This window comes from Acinonyx jubatus, chromosome C2 (assembly GCF_027475565.1).
Source record: "Acinonyx jubatus isolate Ajub_Pintada_27869175 chromosome C2, VMU_Ajub_asm_v1.0, whole genome shotgun sequence".
NCBI lineage: Eukaryota > Metazoa > Chordata > Mammalia > Carnivora > Felidae > Acinonyx > Acinonyx jubatus.
The window spans coordinates 150,840,629-150,866,282 of record NC_069384.1 but is presented as its reverse complement, the minus strand read 5'-3'; the positions used below and the strand labels follow the sequence as shown (position 1 = coordinate 150,866,282).

At 51.3% G+C, this 25,654-nt stretch overlaps 1 protein-coding gene across 4 annotated transcripts in view; it reads left to right on the top strand.

Moving 5' to 3' along the window:
* The window catches only part of ITGA9 (integrin subunit alpha 9), a 355,609-nt gene that overhangs the window by 37,522 nt on the left and 292,433 nt on the right, over positions 1 to 25,654 (top strand). For all 4 annotated transcript variants that reach the window (XM_053221698.1, XM_053221699.1, XM_053221700.1 and 1 more), the window contains exons 5-11: positions 4,641 to 4,708; positions 12,439 to 12,568; positions 15,259 to 15,344; positions 18,058 to 18,126; positions 21,065 to 21,202; positions 24,273 to 24,378; positions 25,514 to 25,608. In XM_053221698.1, the coding sequence (XP_053077673.1) occupies positions 4,641 to 4,708; positions 12,439 to 12,568; positions 15,259 to 15,344; positions 18,058 to 18,126; positions 21,065 to 21,202; positions 24,273 to 24,378; positions 25,514 to 25,608 (692 nt within the window). The remainder of the gene's footprint in view (positions 1 to 4,640; positions 4,709 to 12,438; positions 12,569 to 15,258; positions 15,345 to 18,057; positions 18,127 to 21,064; positions 21,203 to 24,272; positions 24,379 to 25,513; positions 25,609 to 25,654) is intronic.

Sequence of the window (25,654 nt, the reverse complement as noted above, 5' to 3'; positions counted from 1 at the left end):
GCTTAATTATTAAATATTTAAACACAAATTTTTTAATGTTTATTTATTTTTGAGAGAGAGAGAGAGAGAAAGACAGATACGAGTGGGGGAGGGGCAGAGAGAGAGGGAGACGCAGAATGTGAAGCAGGCTCCAGGCTCTGAGCTGTCAGTGCAGAGTCCGATGCGGGGCTCGAACTCACAAACCGCAAGATCACAGTCATTACTCATGTCATACATTGATGAGGCTGACCTGAGCTGAAGTCGGATGCTTGACAGACTGAGCCACCCAGGCGCCCCTAATTGTTAATTATTTTGATAAAATGGTTTCCTTTCTTCTCTAACTTAGCTATTTAGGTTATTTACTTTTTTTTTTTTTTCCACTTAGACTGTGGTCCCTTGCAACTGAGGATAGTTTTGTCTTTTCAGTTTTACATGTTGAGCTGCCCTTCTTACTAGCAGAGATCTGTCTTCCCGAATTCATTGTCCTCTAAATTGTAGCTGAATGATTAGTTACTTGGTATTCACTCAGAAATTGAGCAAAAATTCAGAAACGACTTAAGACTAGAAGGCTATTTTTGTCTCTGTTTCTTGGCTAAGTTCAGGAGCTACGGGAAAAATAATTTTAAAATCGACGCATTGCAAAGACTATCTTTGAGAGCCGAACCTTTCTGAAATAGGAAGAGAGATCAGAAGGAATAATATGTTACGCTGCATGTAAATCTTGATCCTTCCATGGGCTGGTTTTATCCCACCAGCAGTTGGGGAAGAGGTGCAGGAGGTGACCCCACCCAATTAAATTCTTGATCGAATTAAAATTCATTAGCGTAAGGTCCATGCATTGAGTCGTGGGTTGTGAACACTTGGAGACCACTATTTTTTTCCTCTCTGAATTGCCTTCTGTTTAGACAGGGCTTAGTAAAGGCAGCAGCTCACCCAAGGACAATACTACCGTTTTTAGAACGGAGGAGCCACACAAGTTAATGGATCAGCGTGTGCCGCTGGCCAAGAAATTCAAACCCACCCACGGCAACCTGTTCCCACCTCCGCCGTGTGATTTCCGGGTCCCCTTGTTCAGCCACATCTTTGGCTTCTGGGATTCAGTCCCGCTGGATTAAACGGTGTTAGGTTTGTTGTTGCATCCGTGGGCTGCTGTCATGCCAAGCCTGATTCCCCTTTGCTGCTTCAAGGTGGATAAATGTTTTGTTCCACGGTGGCAGGGGAGGGTACGGGCTTGTTGGAGCTCTCTGCCCGGCCACGTCCTTGGGGCAGGTGGAGATTGTGTGGACATGGCCAGGAGTCGCCAATGTGGGGCCCACAGCCTGTGTTTGTGCAGGAGAAGTTCTTCTGGGGACACAGGCGTCTGGAGGTCCGACCCCATCCTTCCAGCCCGCACTGCCTGGACTTCTCAGTGGAGGAAGGGATTGTGACCTGGGCGGGGGGTTTCTTGGGGACGCTGGGATGGGGCAGCCTCTTGTCTCCATGCCTACCTCCCTTTTCAAAGCTCTGTGGTAAACAGGCTTTCCTGCCGTCTCAGGAACTGGATCTGAGCATTCTGTCCCTTTCCTCCTGAGGCCCCAAAGGGAACAGAATTGCCCGAAGTACAATTAGCCAATCTAGGTTTAGAAAGCCCAGAAACATCGATCCTGTGGGTCCCTGCTCTGCTCCACTCCCAACCACCACCACCACCACCACCACAGTCCTTAGGCCTTTGGGGTTAGTGGTGGCCCCGGGCGGGGAGCTCAGGATTCCTGGTACCCAGAACACAACTCCTTTTGAAACGAGGCTGGGGCTGGTGGTCAGGGAGCCTGACCTGTTGGAAGGCAGAGGTCAGGGCTGGCAGAGCACGGGGACAAAGGTCCAAAGCATGTAGGTTGGGGAGTTCCGGTGCTTCGTGGCTGGAGGAATGTGCTTGCCCCTCTTGTGTCTCCGCCTGGGCCTTGGGGCTGTGCACAGAGCCACTTGCCTGCGTGTTCCCTTAGCATACCAGCGCTGGCTCTTGCTCCTAGCTGGCACAAGGCTGGTGTTGGGGACAGTGAGATGAACCAGTTCATCTTGGTGTCGCATCAGCCGTGATAAACAAACGCATGCTGTGATGGTCGCATACACCTCCAGGCTCACCCGGACAGAGAAGCTGTTCTGAGCAGGAGTTCTGGAAGGCTGTGGACAGCTCAGAATATGCAAGTGTCTGATCTGGTCACACCAGCTGATCCTTCCTAGACTTGAACTGCCGTGACTGCCTCTCCTCCCCGCAGAGTATGAGTGGTGGGATGGGGTGGGGGTGGAAGCATTAGGACTGGATCCTGTTCCAAGTTGAAGGGGTGAATCGGCGTTACAGAAGTTTCTGGGAGGTTAGCGCTCTGGGTACTAGTCAGGAGCCCCACGTGGTTTGATCCCTTGTTCTAGAGCATCCCAAGAAGGCAGGCAGGTGTAGACCCTTGGGTCTCAGAAAGTCAAAGCCGGTGGGATCGTGCCTGTTTTCTGTGTGTCCCTGGCCCTCAGACTCTGATGAGGCCGTCCCAGCTTGGGGAGCCTGGGGCTGGCCTCTAAGGGTACCTCGATGCTGGCTCAGGACTTTTTTGGGGGCCGGGAGTGGGAGCAGTGCTAGCTCCCGGAGTGGCTGCGGCTCCCTCAGGTGCCCTGTGTCCTGCTCCTGGCGTAGAGCTGACCAGCACAGTTTGGGGCTGAGATGGAGAAAGACACGTTTTCATATCTGCTATTTTTGGAGTCCCTGTTACAAAGGAGACCTTGAGACTATTTGCTTTGAAATGTCAAAGATTCCTGCGCACTCCTTACTCGTGTCATCCATTGATGAGGCTGAACCGATGTGTCCTGCTCTGTCCCTTCGTTCAGCTGGTGGGGTCTGAATTTTCTTCGGTTCATTTGCATGAGAGTTACATTTGGCTGTTTAACCCCCGGAGGCAGTGGGGGTGGATATGCTTTTTGCCGGACCTTCCAGATGTAATATAACTGTTTGTTCAGGTTGGGACATTTTGAGCCTTCTTGCCATTATGCTATTGGATGTAGGATTTAGTATTAATTTTTATTATTTCTTGCCGTCAGACAGTTTGATGCGTGATGTCTTTATGACTTTGCATAAGCCCCACTTCCAGCCCTGGTGCAAGATTTTTGCAGAGAACAGGCGGGGTCCATTGTCCCTGGGTTGCTTGCTGACAGGCCTGTGAGTTCTCCTTGTAATAACAGAACAAGCTGGAGGAACTGATTTAGCCCTCTCAAGGAAGAGGAGTAACTCAATTGACATTCCGTTGTAATTTAGCAGTCGGTTAATGGCCACTTACTGGAAAATGTTACCAGGCTCTGCGGTGAGTGTTGTTAGAAACTGAATTACTCTGTATATTTCCCCAGGGTCCTTTTCCCCCTTCTCCTCTAGTGCACACTCGAGCTGAAGGAAGTGGCTTTTTGTTGCAATCATAGCTTCATTGTTCCTCTGGATTATTTATTTTGTTTCAAAATTAAGTATATTGCCTTTAATGGTAGCAGAGATGTGCCAAGAGCCCCGGGGTGACATGGGGATCACTGGGTTATTCCGTTGGGTAGCCCAGGCCTGCAGGTGCCCAGGGGCAGGCAGCCATGAACCTGTATCCGACAGTGTTGGTTTCATGTGTAATTAATCAGAGTCACCTGAGCAGAATGTCTCTCTCTCTCCCCGTGTCTTTACCCATGTAATTATTTCAGCCGGCTGGTCACTGTATGGGTTTTGAGTAATCACTCACTCCACAGAGCCTTTGATAGGCCACAGAGGTGAACAAATGGGAATCTTGGCTTTGCCATTTACTAGCTGTGTGACCTTGAACAATCCACCTAACCTCTCTGAGCCTCAGGAGTTTTACCTATTTAACCGATGACAGTATGGGCTCCCAGGGATAAGAGACCAAGGCAATGGCGTGCGTGGACGCAGCTAACAGTGCCTAGAACGTGCGAAAACATCTTCCTTCCAACTGAAGAACAGAACATCAGCAACAGAATGCCCCCTTTGTCGGGTCAGAGTGTTGGGAACGGCGAGGGAACGGTAGAGGAAAAAGAACTTAACTGCTTGTGTTTATTTTGACCTGGAGAGAGCTTCCCCTTTTATGGAAGATACAGGGGTGAATGTATAGCGTCACCATACCCCATCAGTGATAGTGTAACCGAGTGCGGGGCAGGTCTGGTGGGGTCCCCTCTTCCTGCAGCCCCAGGCTCCGATGGCTGGTTTCTGGCTGGATGGCAGGAATCATATTGCCTCCAGCTCTAAGGAGGGGTTGTCTTCCAGTGGACTCCACACAGGGATGGCCACATCATTCCATTTCTGGGTCATGTGTTCAGCTCCTTTTCCTCCCAGGGCGCTCCATCCTGTCTGGAGTAAATGAAATAATCGTCACCCGCCTCCCACTTAATTACCATGGCTGCCGCTCCTCTCGCCCCTACATGCGTGCAGGAAGTCCGCTGGGGCGCTTGGGAGCCTCACGGCCCGATGGCACCAGAGCCTGGAGTTTTGAGGTCTGGTGGATTCCTGAGACTTTCCTTCCACACCCCAGCCTGGAAGGCGTCCCTGGGCCCGGCCCACAGCGGTGCACGGGGAAGTGGCCAGCACGCTCAGCCACTCCACACACGACCGGTACAGACTGACGAGGCTGTGGTTTGCTTCTTTCCTTCCTCCCCTCTAGAGTATAAGAAGAAGTACGGAGAGGAACACGGCTCCTGCCAGGCTGGGATAGCAGGCTTCTTCACCGAGGTGGGTGTCGGCCGCTGGGCATCTCTGCCCTCCTGCTGGTGGTGTTCATTTCCTGGCTGATGGTGGTCTTGGGAGCTTCTTGAGATGATGTCTCCAGTCGCATCCAGGGAAGCTTATGGAAACCGGCGGGGGCACCTGCTGGCCAGAAAGCACCAGGGGAGGGTGGGCGGGCTCATCTGGAGGATACCCCTAGTTGGACGGTTTCTCTAAGGAGCCCTCTTGACTCGGAGACCCATGGAAGGAATTGATTCACGGGGAGTGCAGGTGGGATGATGCTCAGTCAAGTGCGTGTCTTGTTGCTGGCAGTGAGGAGGATGTATTAAGCGTCACCTCCTATCATTCCTGTGTCCTAGGTGGAGAGATCGTAGGATTTTGTATGCAACTCAGCCAGCCCCTTTCCCAAGTTGCAAAGGACCGTGCACTTGAATACTCATGTGCCTGTATAGTGGTGCCATGATCTTTGGCTGCTGGTACATCTTGAGGGACTGTTCTTAAGTGAGTCTTACCTACTTTGAGTGTCCCCTTCGCATCCGCCCCTCGTTTCTCAGGCATCATTTTGATTATGTGCCGTGTGCGAAGTTCTGTGTCAGGTCCTGTAAGTGGCCCAGTCATCCAGGTGGTTGTCCAGGCCCAAACGAAAGAGTACTTTTCATTTAGAATTCATCTGCACTCCTGTTATTTGAACCTCCAAAACATATCCCAAATGTGACCGTTTCAATTCCCCACCATCATCACCCTCTGGAAAAGCCACGGTCGTCACCTGGAGATGCGCTGGTTTGATGCTTATTTATTAAAACATTTTTTTTAATCTTTATTTATTTTTGAGAGAGACAGAGCATGAGCAGGGGAGGAACAGAGAGAGAAGGAGACACAGAAACCAAAGCAGGCTCCAGGCTCTGAGCTGTCAGCACAGAGCCTGATGCGGGGCTCGAACTCACAAACCATGAGAGTATGCGTGACCTGAGCCGAAGTTGGATGCTCAACCGACTGAGCCACCCAGGCACCCCTGATGTTTATTTTTGAGAGAGAGAGAGACAGACAGAGTGTGAGCAGGGGAGGGGCAGAGAGAGAGGGAGACACAGAATCTGAAGCAGGCTCCAGGCTCTGAGCTGTCAGCACAGAGCCTGATGCGGGGCTCGAGCTCGCGAACTGTGAGATCATGACCTGAGCCGAAGTCGGACGCTCAACCGACTGAGCCCCCCAGGTGTCCCTGAGATGCTCTGGTTTGAACTAGTCTCCCTGCATCTGCTTTTTTTTTTTTTTTTTGTAGTAAAATATACATAACATGAAATTGACCATTTTGACCATTTTTTAAAAGTTTATATTGAGAGAGAGAGAGAGCCTGAGTGGGAGGAGGGGCAGAGAGAGGGGGAGAGAGAGAATCCCAAGCAGGCTCTGTGCTGTCCATGCACAGCCCAACGTGGGCTCAGTCCCACTAATTAAACGGTGAAATCATGACCTGAGCCAAAATCAAGAGTCAATGTTTAACTGATTGAGCCGCCCGGGTGACCCTATATTGACCATATTGAAGCAAACAATCCAGTGGTATTTACTGCATTCACAGTGTTGTGTAACCCTGGCCTCTCTAGCTTGACAACATTTCCATCACCTCAGCCTGCATCTGTTCTCAACTCCCACCCTGTGTTTTCTGCACAGCAGCCTGAGGAATCTTTCAAAATCGAGCCCTGTCAGGGGCACCTGGGTGGTTCATGAAGTCGGTTGAGCGTCCGACTTCGGCTCGGGTCATGATCTCACGGTTTGTGAGTTCGAGCCCCGCGTCGGGCTCTGTGCTGACAGCTCGGAGCCTGGAGCCTGCTTTGGATTCTGTGTCTCCCTCTCTCTCGGCCCCTAACCCGCTCGCATTCTGTCTCTGTCTCTCTCAAAAATAAATAAACATTAAAAACATTTAAGGAAAAAAAAGATTTATCTCTCGGATTTGTTTTCGCAGACATTATATGCTGGAAACAAACTCCGTTGTTTTCCGAAACGTGTAGTTGCTTGTCATATTGGTCTGCCAACCAGGTTTTCTCACCCCACTGGCTTGAAATCCTATCCTGCCATATGCCAGGCTCATACGCTTCTTCCATCTCTGTTGCACATTTAGATGGGGTAACTTCTGGGGCTGTTGCTCCTCCAGGAAGGTCTATAAAGTATGACTCAGCTCAGTAGGCAACAGGGAACCACTGTCAGCCCACAAGCAGGTCACGGACACCATGGATGGCAGTGCTGAGAGAGAAAGGCTGGGTGGGCTGGTGTGGCCAGGACTTTAAAAGTGGGAGGGCCTGGAGGGAGGCCGGGGCGGCGGGGCGGGGGGGGGGGTCTGTGATGGGGTCCAGCCACAAAACAGCAGGGCGGGAATAAGAAGCAAGCGGAGCAATTGGAGAATATCAAGGCCGTATCAGTGGGCTGGATGGCCAGGGGACTGTGGTATAGACGAAGTATGTGTTGAGCCAGGGTTCTGGAGAACAGTAGTGCCCCAGTGGGAAGAAGGCTGTCTAGAGATAAATCACCGGAGGAGGTAAAGGGATGGGTGTGAGGTGATGGATGGGGCACTCGGAGGTGTTTTTGGAAGATGCTTGGATGCAGAGACCACAATCCCACCCGAGTTGGAAACTCGGATCTGGCCATGGCTAGTACCTCTGCAAGGGGGCTGGGTATGCTCAGCCTGGAACTGGGGATGGGGTGGGGGGAAGGATGCCTCCTTTAGCCAGTGGGGGAGGAAAAGTAGACTCATTACAGAAATGAGAAATGAGGGCTCATCAGAGCCGTTGGTGGAGAACTAAGGGAGAGAAGGAGTTCCCAGGGAGGGGGTGTCCTTATGGTCTCACCAGCCAGAAGGTCAGGGAAGGCAGGGCATCGGGGCCAGGCAGAAGGGGGTCTTGGGAGGAGGAGCGGGAAGGGCAGGGCCAGATGGGAACCCAGGTGCCTGTGCCGGCTGCTGGTGACCAGAGGAACGGGAGCACCTATTGGAACTCGAGGCTCTGGGAGCCACGGAGTCTCAGCATGTGCCGGCTGGGCAACAGCAGTGGGGCTGGAGGGCATGTGATGTGGGGTTGTGGGGCCAGGGAGTGGGAGGCTCAGCCCTCTGACCTGGCCACCGTCTCCTGGCTGCCCTGGGCTTTGCCTCCCTAAACAGGAGGTCTTTGAACTCACGGCCTCTCTTGTTTCTGGAACTTCAGCTGTCGGAGGCCGTGCAGGAAATGTGGTTGAAAGGGTCAGGCAGGACTTGTCCCCTCGCCTGCCCTCCCGCTGACCTCGTCACTTGGGCTTGCTTTTGCTGTGGGCTCGGCTGTTCCTGCACAGGGCTGGCAACTGCTTCTGTGGCCTTCCGGATGTGGCCACGTTGCCCCCAAGGACGCTGGCCCAAGGCGCCTGCTTGGCCTGAAGGTCTGTGACCCAGGGGTTACCAAAGCTGTCTGCGTTAGGGATACCACGTGAGTTTTAGCCTGTTACTGAGGATAAGGGAGAGCTTCCTGGGACCTTTATTTTTGTAGCTCCGGAGGACAGAGACAGATCCTTGTGAGTAGCTAGAGGAGACATGGACTGGCCCACCCGTGTAGGAGCACTACCGCGGGAGCCTGGAGACATCTGGGTGAAGTCTGGGACACAGACTTCTGTTGCAGAGCCTGAGTGCCCATCTGCCCTGCCCCCACCTCCGCTCAGGCCAACTTACAGCTCACAGAGAAAAGCCCGTGGCTCCTGAGGCACACCCCACGCCCCTGTACCTCTGGAGGTTCTGCTAACATGTGTACCTAGGGAAAAGGCCCTCACTGTTTACGGAAGGGATTCTACATGTGAGTCAGGCAGGGTGGCCTCTGCCTTGCAGAGAAACTTGCGTTTCTGTGCGCCATTTGCATGGGCTGTTTCTGGGTGGTGGGGGGCTAAGCGTTGAGGCCATTTTCCTGGCGCTTGTGAACAGTGCCACAAGGGCGCAGGCCATCCCTGGTGACCTCGAGAACCGAATCCAGGGAGTTTCAGGAGGACAGTATCCTGCCTCTCCCCGTGGGTCTCAGGCTCAGCTTCAGGTTATCTAGTTTGAACCAAGGGAGAAGGAGGCATGAACACAAAGAGGAGAGGCAAGATAGATAAGAGCTGTTGGTTTTAAAGGTTTTTGAGGAGATGGGGTGCCTGGGTGGCTCAGTCGGTTAAGCGTCTGACTTTGGCTCAGGTTACGATCTCGTGGCTCATGGGTTCGAGCCCCGTGTCGGGCTCTGTGCTGACAGCTCAGAGCCTGGAGCCTGCTTTGTGTATCCCTCTCTCGCTTCCCCTCCCCTGCTCGTGCCTCCTCTCTCTCTCTCTCTCTCTCTCTCTCTCTCTCTCTCTCAAAAATGAATACAACATGAACAAAAAATAAACGATTTTGAGGAGAGGGATTGCCTTCTTAGACTCTTTGTGACGTTTGTGAGAGGGTGGGTGCAGGGATATATTAGACATATAGTTCTGAGTCTTTAAGCTGGATTTATTTTATTTTATTTTTTAAATGTATATTTTTAAATATTTATTTTGAGAGAGAGAGGGGAAGAGAGAATCCCAAGCAGGCTCTGTGCTGTCAGCGCAGAGCCCGATGTGGAGCTCGATCCTACGAACTGTGAGATCGTGACCTGGGCCCCTGATTCCAAAATCAAGAGTCGGATGTTTAACTGAGCCACCCAGGGGCCCCGATGCTGGATTGATTTTAAATCATCAGAAAGCAACGTGTCTACCACCTGGTGTCCTAAAGAGCCTCACGGGGGTCTCTGGTGATGCTCAAGGCTTTGGCTTAGGAGGGGCTGCAGGTAAAGAAAGCTGTTATATGGTGTGTGCGATTGGCACCAGGGATACTGGTCCTTATGTTCTTCTGTGGCCTGTGTGTTGGGACACCGATTCCAATTTCCTTTCTGAGTTCAAGCCCAAGGAAAAAGGCTCTCTCCTCTGATGAACTGATCATTTGTCTAACACTCCTAGAACTAGCACAGTCCCTGCACAGCACAGATGGGTACAGGGGGTGGGACTTAGTAAAAGCACCACCACCTGTGTGTTTTCAGTGATGCGTTCTGAGTGTGGAAAGTGATATGCTTTTTTTTTTTTTTAATTTTTTAATGTTTCTTTTTGAGAGAGAGAGCATGAACAGGGGAGGGGCAGAGAGAGAGGGAGGCACAGAATCGGAAGCAGGCACCAGGCTCCGAGCTGTCAGCACACAGCGGACGTGGGGCTCGACCCCTCAGACTGAGAGATCATGACCTGAGCCAAAGGCAGACACTCAGCTGACTAAGCCACCCAGGCGCCCACAGTGTTGAAGCCAGCTCTGCAGAGGGGGGTCAACCTGGAAGGACGTTTCTGAGATAGGACAACATGTGGGGGACCCTAAGGGCCAAAGGAGGGGTGGCCGTGTTTTGGGAGCAAGAGGCCTTGATGACATTGGAGTGTCTGGTCTCCAGTGTCTGCGTGGCCCTCTCCTTTGGTGTTTTTGTGCAGCTGAGGGGTTTCCGTTAAAGTTGTCTTCGAACCCCTTCAGATGGAATTTTTTTGTCTAAAGTATTTTGTACGTTTCCGTGTCACCTTCCCCAGGGAAGGCCATACAAAGGGACTTTGTTGGTCTGTGTCTCTAGTAGAAGCTTCCATATGTAATCGCAGGTGCTTCATAGTGTTGGAGGAAAAACTCATGATTTTGTTAGGAAAATAACTTTTATTGATTCTTAGTGCAGTGTAGCTACTTTGGAAAATATAATCAAGAGACGGCGTTCCCCGTTGGGGGAGGAAGGGAGGAAGGAAAGAAGGGAGAGAGGAAGGAAGGGAGGGGGGGAAGGAAGGAAGGAAGGAAGGAAGGAAGGAAGGAAGGAAGGGAGGGAGGGAGGGGGGAAGGGAGGAAGGAAGGAAAGAAGGAAGGAAGGAAGGAAGGAAGGAAGGAAGGCAGGCAGGCAGGCAGGCAGGCAGGCAGGCAGGCCTCAGCCAGGGTCATCCAGTGGACACAACACTGTAGTGGGCACCACCCTGCCTACAGCAGCCACACTGTGTGCTCCATTTGGAACACAGTGGGCGTTTGGGGAGGGGACTTCCTTGTCAGTGTCCAGTCATTGTTCTGGAATTTTGAAAAACAAAATAAATTTTAGGGATGAGAGAGAGATGTAAAGAGAGAGATGGGGCGCCTGGGGGGTTCACTTGGTTAAGCGTCTGGCTTCAACTCAGGTGATGATCTCATAGTTCATTGAGTTTAAGCCCCACGTCGGGCTCTGTACGGACAGGGGTGGGGCCGGCTTCAGATCCTCTCTCTCTCTGCCCCTTCCCTACTTGCGTGCTCTCTCTCTCTCTCTCAAAATAAATAAATAAACTTAAAAAAAAAAGTGCCGGAAGAAGGGAGGGATTCCTGTAATCCTTATCACCCAGTGGAAAAAACCATAAACGTTTGGGACTTATGCTGCTCGTCTTTGTTTTGTCTGTCTTGCTCCTGTATGCATCTTTTTTCCTTTTATAAAACATGATCATTGACTGTATATTGTGTGGCCTGTCCTTATTAACTTGGCACTTTGTGATTCTGTCTCAGTGCTATCAGATCTACAGTATTTTTATTGCTGCAGGATTCTGTTGAATTGGATGTGCCTTGATTTAGAATCCCCACTGTTCGACATTTAGGTCATGTCCAACTTTCTTTAGCACAGTGATGATGTCTGTTCTTGTGGGTAAAACCATGCTTTGTCCACGCTGACCCCCTTAGGTAGGTACATCACTTGGGAGCACTTGGAATGCTCATCAGCATTGCTCATTGGGTGGTTTTGTAGCACAAACCTGCTCTTGGCCCCGTTGAGGGCGCAGGGCCATTTGCCCCCACTCCAAACGCTGGAGACGGCTGTGTCTCTGTGTTTCTGGGTCTGTTTTTTTTTTTTTTTTTAAGTTTATTTTGAGAGAATGAGAGATAGAGCATGAGCAGGGGAGGGACAGAGAGAGAGAGAGAGAGAGAGAGAGAGAGAGAGAGAGAGAGAGAGAATCCCAAGCAGGCTCCACACTGTCAGCACAGAGCCCGACTCAGGGCTTGAACTCACAAACCGTGAGATCGCGACCTGAGCTGAAACCAAGAGTCAGACGCTTAACCGCTGAGGTGCCCCCTGGGTCTGTTTTTAATAGCAGTGCTGTCTCCTGCTGTCTCGAGTCCCTGTCCTTCCCTTAACCTCTCTGCCCTCGTACTTCTGTCGTGAGTTCGCAGTGGGTCACAGCAGCCACAAATGCGAGCTTCAGAGCCCTTCCTGGGAAGAGCGTCCTGAGCGAGGATGTGGGGATCTCCACGGTGTGCACAGAGATGCTTCTGGTCACTTGTTTTCTCCTCGCTCTGCATGGGGGAGGTGGGGTCGGTGGCCAGGATGCTGAGGGGGGTGCTGTCTTTTCATGAGCTCTGTTTCCTGGAATTCTGTGATTCATAAGGATGTGCACTGATGCCATTTCCTCGTTTGATGCAGGCGTAAAGGTGAGGGGATGTGCGTGAGCTCACCCGTGGGTGGGCTAGGGACCTGGTACGTGAGTCACTCTGTCGTCACCTCGCTGCATTCTCCCCGTCTGTATCCCTGCCGACCCTGGGTGTTTGGTGGATCCCGTCATGCCAGGGGACCCGCTGAAGTCATTTTTATTGCTCAGCAGAAGAAAGTCCGGGGTGCGAGGCGTCTTTCGTGGAGTTCTTTGATGTGGCTGTGGTTTTCCCCGCTCTCACCTGCACTCCCTCTTCCGCTTCCTTCCGCATTCACCTCTGGGTCTCTCTTCGGCAGGAGCTGGTGGTGATGGGTGCCCCAGGGTCATTTTATTGGGCCGGCACGGTCAAGGTGCTGAACCTTACGGACAACACCTATTTCAAGCTGAACGACGAAGCGATCATGAACAGGCGGTACACGTACCTGGGTGAGTAGCTCAGGGACGTGGACAGGTGAGAAGGGGAAACGGGAGCGATTCTCGCCAAGCTCACACACTATTGCTTTACGGGGGGGAAAGAAGGGTTTATTGGCTTTTACGGGCATTGTTCCAATTCGGTCCACTTTCCCTCCGGGCACCTCACGTGGAGCCTCACACCCAGCAGGGAGAGAACAAAGGAGGGTTCTGGATTAAAACCGTGATCGTGTTGCAGAGCTGGAGGCAGACATTTTATTTTCTTGTTTGAGCCGTTCCTCAAGTTCAGATACAACACGAGTGCAATAGAATCCTGGTTTTCCACGGCGTTTCCTTGGGTGCAGCCTCCGCCTCCCGGTCTCAACAGCAGTTGCAAATAGAAATGATAAGAAGCAATAATTAGCATGATGGATGGCAGGGTAATGCCGAAGGTGAACCACGGGCTCAGAAGATTTCTCTTCTGTTCTCAGCTCTTTTAACCTTCTAGAAAGAAGATAGATACAACCAACAGATAGGCTGTCTTTGTGGGTGCGAAGATTTTATGTGGCTCTTTTCCTTAGTTCATGCCCTGAATGCTATCCTTCTGGATATTATTTTCTCTTTTTTTTAAAAAAAATATTTATTTAGAGAGAGTGCAAGCAGGGGGAGGGGCATAGAGAGAGAGAGAGAGAGAGAATTCCAAACAGGCTCTATGCTGTCAACACAGAGCCCGACACGGAGCTCAGTCTCATGAAGCAAGAGATCATGACCTGAGATGAAATCAAGAGCTGGATGCTTAACTGACTGAGCCATCCAGGTATTCCTGGATACTATTTCTTTGAATTCCTGAGACAACCATACGAGGCAACTATTATTACCCACGTTTTGTAGGCAGAGAAACCGAGGTACAGAAAAGTACGCAACTTGCTAAGATCACGTGGCTTGTAAAGAGTGGAGTGGGGGGCTTAAACCTGTGGTTTCAGAGCCCAGAGTCCCAATGCAGAACTGCCTCCTGGGCTGTGGAGACAGCACTGACCACTGGTATGGACCCCTCACTTGGCTGGGAGCACCTTGGAGGTAGGGAGTTGGTCTGACGTTTCCAGGACTTGATAGAGTGCTTGGTACACAGCAGGGAGGCCCAGCATATGTTTGGTAGATTGGAGAGTGGAGAGAAGGCAGCAGAGAGCTTGGTTTGGGTTTGGCTTTAGGGTTTGGGATAGGTCCTTTGAACTTGAGGGCCCATGGCTTCTCCCTATGTACCAGAGACCCTTGTTGCTGAAAGGCTTTCAAGGGTCACTCGAGGCTTTGCGATCACGCGTAATACTCTTAGGTAATGTGGTCAGGCCACATGGTCAATAAGGATTGGTCACAATAGGGTGTCATCACAAAATCCAAACAGCCTGTGATCACAGCATTAGGGTGTAAATGTGAGGACAAAGTTTGGGAATATATGCTAGCTAGAGAATTTTCAGCCTGCTTGTGAAGCAGGAGACATTTAGACTAAGCTCAGACGAATTTTGCCTTTGTTTCTAGGCTCCTTTTGCATCCAAACTCTTCCCTCATCCATCCACCCAGCGACCCACTGTCAGCTTCTTTCTGCCTTCTCTTAGGAGGGAGGGTGGCATAGTGGTTACCGGCAAGGGCTTTCGAGATGCACAGATTGGATTTGAATCTTGCCATGTTATCTTGGGCATGTTACTGAACCACATTTAGTCTCAGTGCCTACCTCTGTAAAAGGGAAGAAATGATCATACCTTCCTCGTAGAACTGTGTCATTAAAAGATGCTGGCGTCCAAAGACATGCATAGGAATGTTCACAGCAGCTTTATTTGGAGTAAAGCGGGAACAACTGGAAACAGCCCAGGTGCCCAGCAGCGGGAGAATAAAGGTGTTATGACCTATTCATACGGTGGACCATTGCTCAACAATAAAAAGAAACGACTCTTAACACTCAGTATGGATGAATGTCACAGGTGTGATGTTAAGTGAGCTTCTAGAACACGTAAACCTAATATATAGTGATAGGAATCCAAATGGTGTCTGCCTGAGGGAGGGCATTGACTTGAGAGGGTAGGAGGGAACCTTCTGGTTAGAGTTCTATGCTTCTGTTCACTCCGGGTGGTGGTCACATGGCTGTGTACATGGGGCCACTTTCAATGAGTTCTCCACTTCAGGTGTATGTGCTTCACTGTATGAAACTTCTATCTCAAAAAGAAAAAAACAGGGGTGCCTGGGTGGCTCTGTTGGTTAAGCATCCGACTCTTGGTTTCAGCTAAGATCATGATCTCACAGTTCATGAGCTCGAGCCCCACGTTGGGCTCTGCACTGACAGTGTGGAGCCCACTTGGGATTTCTTTCTCCCTCTCTCTCTGCCCCTTCCTGGCTTGTGCTTGCTCTCTCTCTCTCTCAAAAATACATACAAACATTTTTAAAAGAAAGAGAAAAGCAGGTATAAAGTATTTAGCACAGTACCTGCTTTAAAGAGGACCCTCAGAAAACACTCTTTCCTGCCCCTGATGTCTTGGGGAACATGACTTTTTGTGAGATGAGCCATTTCAATGTGAGAAGACTGACAGCTGTTTGTTCCCTGGTGGCTTATGTTCCAAAAATAGCTGGGTCGTAACTGTCCAGATTTAAGGGATGCTTGAGACCCTTTTTTCTCTGGTGGCTCTTTTTCTCCCCTGCCCTCTCTCATCCTCTCCTTGGTTAATGTCCGCCCTTTGCAGGCTACGCAGTGACTGCCGGCTCCTTCTCTCGCCCGTCCACCACCGACGTGGTGGGAGGTGCCCCCCAGGACGAAGGCGTCGGGAAGGTGAGGAGAAAAGTCTGCGCGAGAGCATGGGGCCAGACCTGAGGGGGAAGCGTGCTGCCCCTGTCGTAGAGGTTTGTCACTTACTTGGTCCGAATGCCCTGCTGGATGGCTGGCAGGTAAAGGGTGACATCGTGAGTCTCCTTTGGCCTCCTTCCAACCGCTTTTGCGAGTGTGCCTTGAAAGCTGAATCAGAGAGTGACCGCTGCTCCCAGACCTCGCCCTTCCCGGCCCCTTCTCATCTCAGCTGCGTTCTGCAGCTGACTACGTGTGTGTGAGACTGTCGAGACCAACCGTTGGCACCGTGGCATCCTCCAAGTGAATGGCGTCCAGCGCCCTCCAGCTTCAAACTGTCCACTCTGCCAAGCTCTTTCCAGTCTTGACTTTGACTTAATAGAGCCGAGTCTAGTCCTGGGTATCTTTGGGACTTTACTTATCTTGGGGCCTGGGGTCGCGTGTTTATTTCCCCAGTGGTTTTTTTGTTTTGTTTTGTTTTTAACGTTTATTTTTGAGAGAGAGAGAGAAGGAGTGCAAATGAACGGGGGAGGGGCAGAGAGAGAGGGAGACACAGAATCCGAAGCAGGCTGCAGGCTCCAAGCTGTCAGCACAGAGCCCAGCGCAGGGCTCGAACCCACGAACCACGAGATAGTGACCTGAATTGAAGTCAACACTCAACCGACAGCCACCGAGGCGGCCTGTTTCCCTAGTGTTCTAGAGCCAAGACTGGTTCAGCCCAAAGGCTGGACCGGGAATATGTGGGTCAGTTTTCCTAAAGGATTTGCCCAGAGTATAGGAAAGACCTAGACTGGATCTAGGGCTGTCTGAGTCGCTTTGGGAAGCATGGCCTCAGGGGGGCTGAGAATACGAACAACCATGCTTGCTGATTCTTTAGCTCCAGGGTATGGGAAATCTACTTCCAGTAGGTCTATATGAGTCTGGAACCTGCATTTTTAACAAACTACATTGGGTTCTCTGATAGAAAAGTCTGAACAAAGGAATGATCTTTGGACCTGAGCCCATGGGGTGGACCTAGAATAGAGTCTGGCCATATGTCCGGGGGCTCAGAGAAGTGGGGTCTGGGTTCTAGAGAGGCCCAGATGGGCCAGAACCACTGTTAATTGGAGCCTTGAGCCAGCAGGTCAGTGTGGTCAGCTGACTGGGCTTCAATGATGCATGAGAGTCATTTCCCTGCATCCTCCTGGGCAGGAGTTAGGAGCCTCAGCCCTCATTTCTGGAAGTGTCCCTCCCTCCCTACTAACAGTGATGCCGGGGAGAAAGGATCTTTGAAAATGAAACCAGATAAAATGTTAGGGCACTGAGCAGGGCGAGTCGTGCAAGAAGGAAGCAGATCCTTTAAGATCACATGATTCTTCTACGTGGTAGAGTGAAGAAGCACCAAGAATTGTCCCCACGCTGCTAATGTCCTTCAGGAAAGAAGCTGTGTGCGTGTGACCAGGCATGTCTGTAATGTTGGCAAAAATGCTTACCTCCTGGTTCGCAGCCATGCGGATGCCTCAGTGCATCCTTTTCTCCCCAGTTACAAGGGCTTTTATCTAATAGCATTGTTTTCCTTTCAGGCTTGTGATAGCCTTAAGATAGTCAAGTCTTAGGACGAGAACCGTATTTGTAACTGATAGAGCCAGACAGAGAGAATCTTGTATTCTGTTAACAAAAAAAGAACCTGAAAATGCTTCTTTCAGTCGGATCATGTGAGAGTTGCTGGGGAAATTGGGCATAGTTGATAAAGTTGCTGACTGTCCCATTCCCAGGGACACTAGAACAGACCTCTGGTCTGCAGGATTTTGGTGGTTGATCATTTCTGGGGTCAAGGGCACAAGCACATTCTCACTAAGGCGGTGGCTGCTTACGCCACAGGAGGGTCCCTGACCCTAGTTCTCAAGGGACACTGCTCCCGTAAGATGCACCTTGAGAAAGAACTTCCATAGTCCTGTCACTTGGGAAGTTCCATATCAGTGATCCTCTTTGTGGTAGAGATGCATGGTGTTAATGTGCACACTAAAGGCTCTCAAAGTCCTGCAGCAGAGGCATTGATTTAATGTTTAATTCCTTTTTTATAAGAAAAATTTTTTTAATGTCTATTTATTTTTGAGAAACAGACAGACCATGGGTGAGGAGGGGCAGAGAGAGGGAGACACAGAATCCGAAGTAGGCTCCAGGCTCTGAGCTGTCAGCACAGAGCCTGATGTGGGGCTCGAACCCAACTGAGCCACCCAGGTGCCCCTAATGTTTAATTCCTGTTTACCCGAGCAGATCTCCCGGCTCTGGTGTTCTATGGAATCACTTTGGAAGACTGCTTTGTCTAAAATTCTCCCTTCCACCCCTCTGTCTTTCAATGCTGTACCTGTGACAGCTCTAACTCCTAGGAAGGAAAGAAATATTTCAAGGAAGAAAATCACTTTATGTAAGAGGTGAATTGTTGACTAGTAATTTGCAAGGTCCTCGGGACTTACTGTGCACGGCTTCTGTAAATGATGTGGTCCAGGAGCAGAGGACGTGAATTCTGCCCAGGATTGAAGGACACTCTTTTCGCAGAGTTGGTAAAACGCAAGGCCCACTGACTTCCTCATTATCAGCCAACTGAAGCTTGTGATGCCTTGTGCCTGGTTGGCCATTTAAGTAGGACTCTCAGGAGGGTGCTGATAAGTACCTTTGGTCATCGCTTCCATCTTAACCAATTTTTTTTTTCATTCCTTAGGTTTATATTTTTAGAGCTGATCGAAGATCGGGCACCTTGATTAAGATTTTTCAGGCATCAGGTAAAAAGGTGAGGCTCTTGGCACTAGCGTCGTCTTTTTGCTTGTGAGATGTCATCATGTGGGGAATCAGTTCACTTTCTAGAAAAGTGGTGGAAGGCCCTATCCACACCCTAAGTCAGTATGGTGGCTCCACGTGCAATTGCCTTTATGACCTCGGCACCGTGTGTAACCTGCAGATTGTGGAATTCGTGCTTGTTGCAGGAGACAGGTAGCAAGGTGAGCTTGTACACGACCAAGTTACGTCACAGAGTTTTAAAAGGGTTTTCATAGTCTAGACAGACATCAGAACTACTGCTCGCTCTGTCTCTGCCTTTTTCTACCTCTCTGCCCCTTCATCCGCCTGTCTCTTCTATGCCTACACGCTCCACACCCCAGAGAGCTCAGACGCAGTTGACTCTGAAGTGGCATGTGGAGCTGAACACATCTGTCACCCAGTTTTCAGGATCCACCTGTGCCTCTGCACCTGCTGCCTCCGACCCCCACTCCCAACCACCACCTGCTGCCTGTGCCCAGGGCAGGCCCAGTTAATGCCGGTCATCCTGGCATCATTAACAGCCCATAACTGTGCCCCCCTCCTTCTCAAAAACCTCCCGGTGCAGATGACAACTTACCTGGTCACCCATCTGTGACTGGTCACGGTCAGGTTTGTGGCCACAGATTTCAGAGTGGGCGGTGGGAGAGGTAAACATTTGAGAAGCCCCTTGTGCACACATACCGAGGACTTTATGACGTGGGGTCCCAGGACAGACTGGCCTTCGTGTCTGCTTGGATGTCCTGATGATGTGTTGGGGCTCCCTGGGAGGGGACTGAAGGGCTCCATGGCCGTGTCACCTGTCATTTTCGTGAGGGCTCTTCTTGCCCTCACTTTCACCACTCTGGCTTTAGGGCCTTCCCTTTCTGCCTCTCACTCTCCTTCCCACTTCTCTGGTTTCTGCCTTGATCCCCACCGTCCACTTCCTGATTTTGAAAAATGCCATTACTCTCTTTATATGTCCTATTCTGCTTTTTTGCCAGAAGAAACCAGGAATTCTAGTCTGACTTCTCCGTTATTTCAGAGGGAAAGGACATGACCGCAGGCTTTCAAGGGATGTCTGTAGCTCTTTACCCCTGTGTCCAGAGTCACACACATGGGGGAGGGTTCCGACTCAGTCCACCACTGGTTCACTTCTGCTTTTGTTCGTCCAGAATTCGGTCAGGCAACCCTATCTCTTGACCTCATCGTAAGAAAAAAAAATACCCCCAAATTCCGGTTTTTATTGGTTGACATCCTTCGTATAGTGCTCCTAAGAAATCACCAATATGTGCTCAATCCAGGTGTTAATTTAGACACATGTCTGCACATTTCCAGACTGCTGGGAGAGCTCTGATCAAGGAACACCTACCCCAAAGCATACCACTGCCATATAGGAGTTTTACTGAGTTAACGGGGTATCTGAAGTGTTTGTATGTCAAAACTTAGGAAAAGTCACGTACAGGGATTTCTGATTGAACATTGACGAAGATGCCAAGTTAAATAGCCCATTGGAATGAGACTAACCGTTCCCCTGGGGCTCAACCAGGGCGAACAGCCAGGTCCTCCGGGCCTTTCCAGCTTGTTTATTTGTTTGTTTGTTTGTTTTACTAAAGTCCAGATAGAGTGATTGGCAAAGCCACGGAATTGGAGCCTGCCACTTGGTCTCTGCCTGACTCTGAGTTCTCCCCACACCCTTCTCCTTGGGGAATGGCTGGTCACAGGGTGGGGTGGGTTGAGCACAAGTGGGCCTCAGCGTGTGACTGGGGAAGGGCCCCTGTCCCAGGGTTCACCGCAGGAAGTAGACCGGGGTGCCTTCCACTGCTCACACTCCCCGGGGCGGCTGCAGCACACCCCAACACTGAAAGAGAATGCTTGTTCCCATCAGCAGAGCTGGAGCCCTTTTATTTGAAAACATTTATTTTAAAAGAATGGCTTTTTTTTTCCTTTCCAACAGAGGTTGCAAACCGGCAGCCTTTGGAAAGAATGCAGCCTATAAATTCTTTTGTTGGGCCTGCCGGTATGTTTGTTTGTTCTTTTTTTATTGTGAACTTGTTGCCCGCGTTCTAAAAGTAGGCACTTCAAATGACATTGTAGACCTTTGGCTTCTCTTGAAAAACGCGAAGGTCGGCCTTCTCGGGGTCAGCCTCCCTCGTGGGGGCAGTGGACTTCGGCTGGGTAGGAGTGGCCTCCTTAGCTGGTTCCAAGCCAGGTGTCCCTTGTCACCCGTCAGCCTACTTGCAGTGTTACTTGTTCTTACACCTGTTACGACACCTTCCTGGATCCCATTGGCATTTGGGTTTGAGGCCCCTGATTTACAGGAATAGGTATTGAACTCAGCTACGATCCAAGACTGGCCAGTGTAACCCGTGTTCCTTTATCCATTAAGTAGTTTTGTGAGTTGTACCTTTTTCTGCCACTGGAGTTCACGCCTTCCTGGTTAGCTTTAGCTCCGTGCTGGCCTGGGAGAGGGGAACCTAGTTCCCCGTGCAGCATTTATTTTCACGCTTGCCTTGTGTTATGAAATTTCATATTCCCACTCGGTTGGCCCTGTCACGTGTCTGTTATACGAGGTGCTCTTACTATGGCTGTAACCCGTTTTGCAACCTCAGCTTGCACTTTTAAGACCCATACCTTGTTCTCCCTGCACCGGTCCGCTTGTTTTCCGCTTGGTAGGGCTCCCCGCAGAGGGGTGACTCCGAGCCGGTTAGCTTCGCGGTCACGCGGACGGGGGCCCGGCCCCGCTACCGGCAGCCGGGGAAGTCAGGCGCTTCCCCACTTCCCCGGGGCCCTCTGGCCTGTGGGGCAGCACGGCCATCACGGCCTGTGAGGCGCTTGGGAGCAAGTGTTTCTAAAGCAGCGGGCTGGAGGAAATCGAGGGCCTCCTGTGTGAGGGCAGACACTGAACGCTTTGTTGCGACTCAACTTGGTTGCAGATGGGCTCTTACTTCGGCTCCTCCTTATGCGCAGTTGACCTGAACGCAGACGGCCTCTCTGACCTGCTGGTGGGGGCCCCCATGTTCTCTGAGATCAGGGACGAGGGGCAGGTCACTGTCTACATCAACAGAGGAAATGTGAGTACAGTGCTGGGTGCCAGGTGGACGGGTGTGGGAGAGGGACACGTGTCCAGCGAGGAGTGACTGAACAGCCCGCTGGGCTGGGCCCTGGGCCCCGTTACCCAGGGGAGGAGAAAAGACCTGCCTCCTGCCGTCAGAGAACCCAGCGTTCCATTAATGGAAAGCTATATGCAGCATGATTACTGCAGATGCGCGGGGACTGAGAAAAACGGTAAGGTCTGATGTCTGTTGTTTGATTTTTCTTTTTAATGTTTATTTATTTTGAGAGAGAGAGAGAGAGAGAGTGCGTTTGTGCGCGTGAGCGGGGGAGGGGCAGAGAGAGGGAGAGAGAATCCCAAGCAGTCTCACAATTTCACAAACCGAAGTCATGACCTGAGCCAAGATCACGAGTGGGCTGCTTAACCAGCTGAGCCACCCAGGCACCCCTGTTATTTGATTTTGAGTGTTGACCCCATACCTGAAACCGTTCCTCCTATTTTCTAGAAATGATTTCAGTGTAACATACGCATGGTGTCAGGGGTCCCCATTTTTCAGGTGAAGCAGCTGAGGCCCAGAGAAGTCAAGTCCACTGCCCCCCATCACACGACTGGAAACGGTGGGCTGGGACTTGCACCTGGGCCAGCTGGCTCCCTGGCAGTATATAGACATGTGCCCAGGGGGGCAGAGAGGCCTCCTGGAGGACACAGTGGCTGGGCAGACTCTTAAAGAAGGGGAAGCAGTCAGGCACACAGGCAGGGGTGGGCTGGAGCTCGGCAAGCAGGTTGAGGCATGGGGCGGCAGGCCCCCTTAGTGCAGCATCGGGGGTCGGGTGGGGGCCAGTGCAGTGGCCAAGGGCTGTGATCCCTATGTCCCTGATTCCGCAGATCCTTGAAAGGGGTGTGAAGGTGTCAGAAAGGTGCCTCTGCCCCTCTGCCGCTGAGTGGAGGGTTGGGGGGACAGGGACGGGGAGGAGGGGGAGCAGTGCACCCGTGGAGGCAGGAGACCAATGAGAGAGCAGAGTCTCTTCAGCATCTAGAATTAAGAATGTTCAACAAGAGAGTGAAATGCATCAATTTTGTGACCAGCAGCCTTTGAGCAAACGTGAGAAAATGCTTATGGGCTAATGAGTGAAAAGAGCGATAAAGACTGCCTGTACAAACAACCTTGAAAAATACGCAGGGGCACCTGGGTGGCTCCATCGGGTAAGCAGCCCACTCTTGATTGCGGCTCAGGTCATGATCTCGTGGTTCGTGGATTCAAGCCCCACACTGGGCTCTGTGCTCACAGTGCTGAGCCTGCTTGGGATCCTCTGTCTCCCTCTGTCTCTGCCCCTCCCTCACTTGTATACACGCAAGCTCTCTTTCTCTCTCAAAAAACAAAAAACAACCCCCCCCCCCAAAATGTTAAAAGTGCGCAAAATACATAGAGGATGTTAACAACAGATCTTTGTAGGTGGTGGGGCTTGGGTAGATTTCTAGCTTTCATTTTATCCAAGGAGCAAGAATGTAATACTTTCATAGTAAAAAAAAAAATAATCGGTAAAAATGTACTTTTGAGCAGGGACCCAGATGCTCGTTATCCCAATCGGGTAACTAATCCAGTCGGAGGGGGCTGTGGTATTGAACTGTAGGCGGGCAGATGTCGGAAAGAAAGGACAGCCTTTTGAACAGGAGCCAGCGAGCGTTAGAGCCTTGGGCTATCTTGGATGCTTGCAGACCCTTTGAGAAAATGAATCGAAAACCTGGGAGCCAAGATAACTTCCTGGCACCTGTGGCCGTGAGGCTTGGCACCTGCATACCCATTGACGTTCTAAGGGAGAGGGACAGGCACGTGTGGGGAGAGGTGAGGTGGTCATGATACAGGTGAGACCATCCGCATTTATTTAGCGGCTGCCCAGCCACGTTTGCAAGAGGATGAAACATTTGTGTAGGTATTAACTTGTCAGGCAGTAAGGTGAGCAGCGCAGCAGCCAGCTGGAGAGTGTCTACACGAGGAATCTTGGAGCAGGAGAATGCCCCCCCGACACGCGGCACCCATACGTTCCACTCCCCCAACCAGTGTATCCTAAATGCCCGGGGGTTGCGCTGAGCACCGAGATATTCTTCGACCTGTTGGGCCTCTCCCTGTTTGATGAGTGATTACGAAGCAGCACAGAGGAGTGGAAAACACGATGGCTTTGGAGTCCGATGGAACCTGGATCTGGGCTTTTCCCCTTACTAGCCTGTGCGATGTGGAAAAGGAGCTCAAAACGGGTGGCTCAGTTTCCTGATCGGTAAAGTGGGGAGAGTCAGAAGGTGTGATGTGAAGCCAGATACTCCCTGGGCTAGCTTGAGGTGTGCAGTGGGTCCAGAGTGCCTCTGCCCTGGGGCACGTTTCGAAGTTCTTCCACCTCAAGATATCAGATTGCGTGTTAATACTCTGATACTGACACGTCAGTGATTTGGAGGCAGAGCGTGTGTCCTCAGGTGGCTTTTGTCGCCACCGGGCACTGTTGACTCCCTCCCTCTGTCGGTGGGTGTTCGCTCAGGAAATCCAAATCTGAGCCACACGTGCTGATGGGCCCGGCTGTGTGCATCCCCCACCCCCTGACCAAGACCTACTGGGTGTTGGATTTTCTGAATCATGACGGTCAAGATGACTAACACACGCACCTTGCAAAGCAGCTCTGTAAACTTGCACCGAAAGGCGCTGGAGACAAAAAGTAGAGATGCGCTTGCCCGTGTCAAACAACTTTGGGGAGGAAAGGTAAGGGCAGCTAGAGGATGCTGTAGGGACAGGTGTGTAGGTAGGCAGGCAGGTTTATAGAGTGTCAGGACAAGGGGGAGGCGGAGTCATCGGCCAACATGACCATCTCCTTCCCTCTAAAAGGCATCAGGCTGTGGGAGACCCTCTGGCTGCACAGGTGAAAGGGACTCCTTTTGCCACGAGGAGAGAGAAGTTTGGGTGCCCGTGATTATGCCCAGGTGTTTCCCGCTGATGGGAGTGCTTTGGGGGTGGCGTTTGAAGCTCTGGTTTTATTGTGTTTTTTCTTTGTTTTGGTTCTGTTTTTGTTTGTGTTTTCCATTTTGTCCTCCGTCCTGTTTCCCAGGGAGCCCTCGAGGAACAGCTGGCCCTCAGCGGCGATGGCACCTACAACGCACACTTTGGGGAGAGCATCGCCAGCCTGGGCGACCTTGATGACGATGGCTTCCCGGGTCAGTGAGCTCACACCTGCCCTCTGGCTTCGCCCCGGCAAGGCGTGCTCCTGGGCCCACCTGCCCCTCTTGGGAGGCCCCTATGGGGAGGGGGTGCCCTTTGGAGAAGATGGTCTCCGTGCGGACACTCGGGGCTGGGCTCTGAGCCCACCGTGCTTTGGCTTGTTGCAGACAAGTTTGAACGCGCGCCCTCCTGCCACCAACCTTTCTTGCGTCCGAGGCTCTGCCATGTTGCTGAGCGAGGAGGGAGTTAGACCTTCTGAGCCCCGAGAGCGACAGCGAGGGGACAGATTTGAATGCGTCCGTGCCGGGAGGGTCGGGCTGTGTGTACTGATGTCCACTCTGTCTGGACTGCGGATTCCTTCACGGTCTCGTGGCTTCTCTCTCTGGTCTGTCCGGTGCCTCTGCTTACTGTGTATGCAGTAGGCAGACGTCGGGACGTGGGGGAGCCGCCTCGCTAGGGGGACGCTGAGGCAGAAGTGGGGGGGCAGCTCTTGCCTCAGGCCAGACAACCAGGCTCCTTTGATACCCCTCATGCCCCGGCCAGAGAGGACCTCGGCTTGAGGTCCTGTGGGCGTGTGCCCCTCACCCTTGACCTCGCTTCTGCAAACACATGACTTTTGTTAGAAGCAAAGGGAAGAAAGTCAGGAAGATCTAGGCTTTGTTCCAGGGGATGTCAGTTTGTGAGGGTAACGTTGATTTTTTTTTCTTTCTTTTTCTTTTTTTGGGGGGGAAGTGAATGCCATTTTGTGCAAGTCCCTTCTCCAGGAACAGTTGACTCTCAGTTATGCAATAACCATAGTCTATGGAAGTCCCCTGTCTGACAGAAATTTGGGTGGGTGGTTTATATTTGCATTTTTTTTTTTTTTTTTTTATTGGATGGGTCCATGATTTTTTTTTATGAAAGGATGAGGTCGGAACTTTTCTGGAACTAAACCCTTCTCAGTTTTGATGATTTTCTTCCTACTTTTTTTTTTTTCCTGCTAAGCAACTGTGGGTCTACTTTAATGTCTGAGCAACCAACAACCAAGAAATTTCTGGTACAGAGGGACCCACGTGAGGGCAGGAATGAGGAAAACTGTCCTTACAGTGTTCCATGTGGCTTTCTAACCCATAGCTGTTTTTCTCCCCTCAGATGTGGCCATTGGTGCACCTAAGGAGGGTGACTTCTCGGGGGCCATCTATATCTATCACGGCGACGCTAGTGGGATCGTCCCTCAGTACTCAATGGTAATTGCTGTGAGAATAACATGCGAACTGTTCATACCTTCATCTG